The 6,571-nt window shown below is 51.9% G+C and overlaps 1 protein-coding gene across 1 annotated transcript; it reads left to right on the plus strand.

Annotated features, from left to right (window-relative positions):
• Nucleotides 1-215: 215 nt before the first annotated feature.
• Nucleotides 216-5,546, plus strand: LOC112063124 (kallikrein-9-like). The gene is made up of 5 exons (XM_024118031.3): nt 216-368; nt 544-700; nt 3,218-3,483; nt 4,580-4,716; nt 5,130-5,546. Exons 1-5 carry the CDS (start codon nt 326-328, stop codon nt 5,280-5,282), a joined length of 756 nt encoding a protein of 251 aa, XP_023973799.1. The 5' UTR covers nt 216-325; the 3' UTR covers nt 5,283-5,546.
• The last annotated feature ends 1,025 nt before the right edge of the window (nt 5,547-6,571 follow it).

The following is a 6,571-nucleotide window of genomic DNA, read 5'->3' on the forward strand; positions in this document are numbered from 1 at the left end:
TGAGGGCTCCTGCCTCTGGTGAACCCCAGAAGGACTACACAGCCCAGAGCCCCACCCCACTTAGAAGGATCCCTGAGCCCCTGCCCCATTTAGCGGGATTCCTGATGCTGCAGGCCACCAGCGCATCTTGACCAGTGGCCCCTCCGTACTGTCTTCCTTCCCAAGGCCCCCAGTCAAGGCTCTTGGGCTTCTCCCTCCCCCTGGGCTATTTCCCAACCCAGATTAATCACCGGGGCGGCCCCAGGGAGGAGGAATATAGTATGGTTTACTATAAAGGAGCACAGACTTGGAGAGCAGGCTCGAGGACCAAGGCACTCTGGAGGCCATGAGGCTGGGATTCATCTGTGCTCTGCTTTGGCTCCTGGAAGGTGAGGTTCCTGCCGCCCTGCCATCATGCTGCCCCCCCCATGACCCCCCGGCGCCCCTCTACCATGCTCTTTGTCCCCCAGGCGTCCACTCCTGCCCTCTAGGCACCCCAGCATCTGTCCCCAGCCCTCCCACCTGGCTCTTCACTAACCCTTCTGCCGCTCACCCCCACCCCAGGGCAAAGCTGGGCAGACACCCGAGTCATCGGGGCCAAGGAATGCCGCCCCCACTCGCAGCCCTGGCAGGCCGAGATCTTCTTCCTCTCCCGACCCTACTGCGGGGCGACCCTCATCAGTGACCGTTGGCTGCTCACAGCTGCCCACTGCCGAAAGCCGTGAGTGACCTGGGCCGGCCACTCTGGGGAGGGGCTGCAGGTCAGGAAAGGGAGAGAGGGCAAGGAGCCTCGTGGAGGAGGGAGGGAGCTGTGGGCAAGGAGGGCTGAGCCTCCATTTCTGTTCCCCAAAGTTCAACTCTTTAGAATGACAAAATGCCCACTCTCCAAATTCTAGCGTCCAGAATAATCTGTTTCTAAGAGCGTAAAGTTTGCAACTTAGACTCTTAGAAGCCTAGACTCTGACCCAGAAAAGTCCAGAGTTGTAGAATCCTAAAATCTTGGATCCAGGAGATGTTCCATTAGCTTCACTAAATTGTAGAATCCTAGATTCAGAGACTGGTAGACTCTGAGAAGCCTGGAGCAGCGCTGTCCAACGGGAATATAGCCCCAATCACAAAGGGAGGTTTACGTTTTCTAGCAGACACATTAAAAAAGGTAAAAAAGAAATGAGTAAAATTAATTTTAATAATAGATTTAACTTGCCATCTCAAAATATTATTTCTACATGTAATGATCAATTTTTAAATATTTATGAATGACATAGTTTAGTCTTTTTTCTTTTATACTAAGCCTTCAAAATCAGACATGTATTTTACAAGTATGGCATAGCTCAGTTTGGACCAGCCACATTTCAAGTGCTCAATAGTTGTGTCGGATAGCGCAACCCTAGAATCTTAGATTCAGACTGTTCTAGCTAGGTTCATTGAGTATAGAAGCTCATAGTCTTAGAATCTCTGAATTAACAGTATCCTAGAATCCTGTGATCCGTAGAATTCTAGAATCTCGAACCAAGAGAATTCTAGAAGCTTATATTGATACATGTCTAGAATCTGGTGGATTTAGTATCCCAGCATGCTAGCATTCAAGATTCTAAAATCCCCAAAGTTTGAACCAAGAGAATGCAAGAGTTTCAAACTATTCAAATCCTAATCCTTACATTTCTAAAATCAAAGATTTCTAGAATTCTAGAATGATGAAATTCTTGTCTTATTATCCCAGAATATTAGAATTCTAGGTGCTTTGTTTCCTAGATTTAATTCAGATAATTAAAAAATCCTAGACAATTATTTATTTAATTTTGGCTGAGCCAGGTCTTGGTTGAGGCATGCGGGATCTTCGTTGCAGCATGAGGGATCTTTTTTTTTTTTTTTTACTTGCAGCATGCAAACTCTTAGTTGTGACATGCACGTGGGATCTAGTTCCCTGACCAGGGATCAAACCTGAGACCCCTGCACTGGGAGCGCGGAGTCTTAGCCACTGGACCATCAGGGAAGTCCCCAAAGTCCCAGACTTTTAGATCCAGAGAAATCGAAAACATTAGAATCTCGAATTCATAAGATTCTAGAACTTGAGCCTCATAGAATTCTAAAATTGTGGATTTCTAAGGTGTTAGAATCTCAGAATTCCAGAATCTTAGATTCTGGGCATTCTAACAGAATTCTAGAATCTACCTGATGCAGAAATTCTTTTTCTATTATCTGGGGAAAGGGGCCATCCCTCCTGTTTGATATTCTACCCTCTAGGAATGAAGCACAGAGGCTATACAAGATGCTGTGTGAGAATTTCCCATCATGCATCACTCTATGCTGGAGCCTCTTTTAGCTCAGGCCTGTACAACAGGCTAGGCAAACAACGTTCAGATTTCAGCCCCAAAGACAAAGAAGGGGAGAAGCAGAAATATGGAGGTCCAAGAGATTCAGGAGCAGGGACAAGTTGGGGCTGGGAGGTGGGGTTTGGACTGGTTTCCCAGACACAGAACCAAGGCAACAAGGTGACAGAGAGGGAAAAGGTAGAAATAACACCTCATACTCCTCAAACCCTGAGTTCTCAGTCACTAGCCTCACCCCTAATGTCAGAGTCAGAGTCTGGCGGGTGGACATATAGACCCCTTGAGGGTCCCCAGCTATCCAGGGCATGAACCCAGAGCTGAACAAGTGGACTGGGACTGCAGTGAGAGGGCTTGAGGCTAGACCTCAGGAAGAAATGCATTGAGAGATGAGGGATTTGGCAGACAGGAAAAGCCTGAGCCTACAGAGGACCCCAGCTTGGGGATTGTCCATATCCCACCCCTTCCATACACACACACCAAAGCACACAGAGCCACTCCCGACAGAAACCACCAGACCTGTGGGGGCCGGGGGTGGGGGTGTTTTTGGGTGGTAGGTGGAGCCTCCACCTGTCTCCATGGTTCCAGGGGACTCAGGTCACCACTAAGGCTCCAGGTGAGGCAGAGAGGAAGGTGGTTTACTTGACATGGGGCTAGGAAGAGGTGTGAGCTTTTGGGGAGAGCTACAAAGTTAGAGGCAGACAAAGAGATGGAGTAGGAAGCAGGGGCCCAGAGAGGGTGTGTGTGCCTTGCTTAAAATCACAGAGAACTCTATGTCACATGAAGATGATAGGGGCCCAGAGGGGGTGTGTGGAGAGTCACATAGCGTCCTGGTGGGCAGAAAAAAGAGGACAGGGGCTGAGAAGACATCTCACCTTACCCCACCTTGACCTCTGGGAGCTTCCCAACAGGTATCTGTGGGTCCGACTCGGCGAACACCACCTCTGGAAATGGGAGGGTCCAGAGCAGCTGTTCCGGGCCACAGACTTCTTCCCTCATCCTGGGTTCAACCCGGACCTCAGTGCCCAAGACCACAATGATGACATCATGCTGATTCGTCTGCCCAGGAAGGCATTTCTGGGACCTGCCGTGCAGCCCCTCAAACTCAGCCGGACCTGCATCCCCCCAGGCACCCAGTGCCTAATCTCAGGCTGGGGGGCCGTATCCAGTCCTAAGGGTACAGCCTTGTCCACACACACACCCTATGTTTCATGCCAGGGGTCTGAATCCCCTCTCTTTTTCTGTCTCTGCTTTTTCATCTCTATGTTCTATCCTTCTGTCACCTATCTATCTATCCATATATTTCATCAGATCTAAATGCTATAAATTATAAGACGCATCATTATTCTACAACCCGCTGAGAACGAGAAAAGGAAAAAAAGGTCCCATCTATCCTTGTATGACGTCATTTACTGGAAGGCACATCCTGATTTCATAGATGTTTAAATGTGAAAATATCTGCATCTTAGAATTGAAATAAGGTCTACGTCACTCAGAATCACAAATCAGCAAATCCATTAGTCACATCTGACCTCCCACAGCAGTTACCGCTTTGCAAAATGTCTTGAAAACAAAACCCCCAAAAACCCTCAGTTTGTTGCTGCCAGCATTTAAAACCTGAGAGATTTTACATCAAAGCCAAGTTTCTGGATTCGCTTGAAAAATTCCAGACTGGCAATGCTGGGTTCATATTTCTAAAATAATGGCCGTTTTTGGGCAGAACCAGTGGAGGCTGCCCCCTTCCAACAAGACACGCGGTCTGCGGTCCACAGGGCTGCTGTTTCCCTACAAGGCCCTGCCCCCACTTTCCCTCTATTTCTATCTAGTCTCTCTGAATCTGTATCTCTGTCTCTGTCAGTGACCATCTCCCTATAATTGTCTCCTCCCCTTTATCTCACTGCTTTCTCCCTGGATATCTCTGGGTCTGTTTCTCCCTATTTCTTCCTTTCCTCCTCTGAGAATCTCTTTCCCCTTCAGAGGTCTCTATCTCCTGCCAAGGTCCCTCTTTTTCTCTGTGTGAGTTATATACGTATCTTTCCTTGTCTCTTGACTCTCCGCGTCTTTCTCTCTCTCTCTTTGGCCCTTTGCCCATCATATCCATCTGTTTCTCTTCCATGCTGTGGTTCTGTTGCTTTGTCACTTTCTCTTGTTTTTGTCTTCGAGAGTCTTATGCTGTGGCTCCGTGGGTCCATCTTAGGAAAGTGGGGAGGGGGGGCGGTGCTGAGTGTGATGGAGACAGCTGCTGGTCTTTTACGGACCTCCTTCCCCAACAGAGCACTACCCACTCACGCTGCAGTGTGCCAACATCAGCATCCTGGAGCCCAACCTCTGCCATGAGGCGCATCCGGGCCACATCTCCGACCGCATGCTCTGTGCCGGCCATTGGGACGGCGGAGGGGTCCCCTGCCAGGTGAGACCTCCTCTGGGAAGGAAAGGGACGGGTATCCTGCGGGGATTCCAGGGTCCTGGGGGAGAAGGGAGTTGGGGCCCCAGACTTCCTGGAGCAGAGCAAGGAAGGAGCTGGGAAACCTGGGTCCTGGGAGGGGGTGGGACCAGGCCCAGGATTCCTGGCTCTAAAGGAGGAGGGGCCTGGGGGTTGGACTCTATGTCCTGGGGAAAGAGGGGCCCACAATGCCAGGTCCTAGGGGGAGGTGGGGGCTATGAGCTTTCACTCCTGGGTCTGAGGGAGGAGGGACTGGAGACCTGGACGCCTGGGTATTGTAGGAAGAGGAAAGTGGGAGTTTCCTGAGAGGGAGAAAGTGCCTTGTGTCATGTCCTGAGTAGGCTGGCCTAACAGTTTCTCTGCTCTTCTTCCGCGCACAGGGTGACCCTGGGGGCCCCCTGGTTTGCAATGGGGCCCTGGCGGGTGTGGTGTCTGGGGGCTCGGAGCCCTGCTCCAGACCCCAGGGCCCTGGTGTCTATACCAGTGTGTGCCACTACCTGGACTGGATTCGAAAAACCATGGAGGACAACTGAGACCTCGCGCCTTGGACGACCAGGAAAGGAGGGTGGGCACAGGGTAGGAGGGTTGGCCAGACTCCAGTCTCAAAGGTCTCCGCCGTTCTCCTCGGCTGGCCTGGAGACACCTTCTGGATATTCAAGTTCCCAGCTTCTGGATATCAGACCCGGCCCCGAGAACTCTTTGAATCCTGGTGGGGCCCCGACCGGGAGAAGTTGGGAGAGATTCTCTGTCCCCTCCGATCCAAGGGATGATTTTACATTAAACGCGCCTTCCTACTGCCTGTTTTGTGAGCTAAAGGATGGGGACCGGGTGCGCGGTGGAGGGCGGAGAGGGAACCACCACCGCGTTGCAATTCCCCATAAGCCCCGAGTAGGTCCTGCCTACGTCTGTCTCCATCAGCCCGATTGCAGCCAGGCTCCTGGGTTCTGCTTGGGCTGGTCCCCTCGCTCCCAGGGGAAGGGGAAACCAGGTCCCAGCGCCTCCCCAACCTGCCTTTCCCGCATCTGGACCTCTCAGGGGGCAGCCAGTGGGCCGGGCCAATCAGCCCTCAGAAGTCGGGACCCAGAAGGCTGGCTTGTCTTCCATTCCAGGTTACTGGCAGCCCCCTCCTCCCACAAAAACCCAGGCTCCAAATCACTCCTTCCCAAAAGACTTAAGAATCCAGCTGCCAGCTCCTTCTCCCTCAGACCTCAAATCCAGGCCTCCATCCCCCTCCTCCTTCTGACCCAGCAGTCCCGGGCCCCGGCCCCCTCCCCCCTCAGGGCCAGGAGTCCAGGCCCCCAGTGCCATCCTCCCTCAGCTCCAGGAGTCAGGGGCCCTCACCCCCTCTTCGCTCGGACCAGGATGTCTGGGCCCCCAGCCATTTCTGGTTCAGACCCAGGAGTCACAGCACTAAACTCCTTCACTCCCAGACCTCAAGAGTTAGAGATGCCATAGTGGCTGTATCAAGGTGCAAGTATGGACACCAAGCGGGGAAGCGGAGAGGGGGTTGGATGAATTGGAAGATTGGGATTGACATATATATGCTCATATGTATAAAATAGATAAGCACTGAGAACCCGCCGTGTAGCACAGGGAACTCTACTTCACTTCGCTGTACAGTAGAAATTAACACAACATTGTAAAACAACTCTACCCCAATTAAAAAGAAAAGTTAGAGATTCCAAGCCCTCCTCCCTCAAGACTCTCCGCTCAGCCCCTGAGCCTCTCCTCACTCATAAGCAGGGCTCCAGCTCCCCGCTCCCCCGCCGGCCCCCAGGTGGGAGGAGACGGAGCAGGAGGCCGGTGGTCCCAGTTAAAAGGC

The sequence above is a fragment of the Physeter macrocephalus genome, unplaced genomic scaffold (assembly GCF_002837175.3).
Source record: "Physeter macrocephalus isolate SW-GA unplaced genomic scaffold, ASM283717v5 random_3703, whole genome shotgun sequence".
Lineage (NCBI taxonomy): Eukaryota > Metazoa > Chordata > Mammalia > Artiodactyla > Physeteridae > Physeter > Physeter macrocephalus.

Bases quoted from the DNA above. Each gene is read 5' to 3' on its own strand.
- LOC112063124 (XM_024118031.3), top strand. From the start codon at position 326: ATGAGGCTGGGATTCATCTGTGCTCTGCTTTGGCTCCTGGAAG. The intron at 3,484-4,579 runs GTACAGCCTTGT...CTTCCCCAACAG, and splicing joins GGCCGTATCCAGTCCTAAGG to AGCACTACCCACTCACGCTG. The intron at 4,717-5,129 runs GTGAGACCTCCT...TTCCGCGCACAG, and splicing joins GCGGAGGGGTCCCCTGCCAG to GGTGACCCTGGGGGCCCCCT.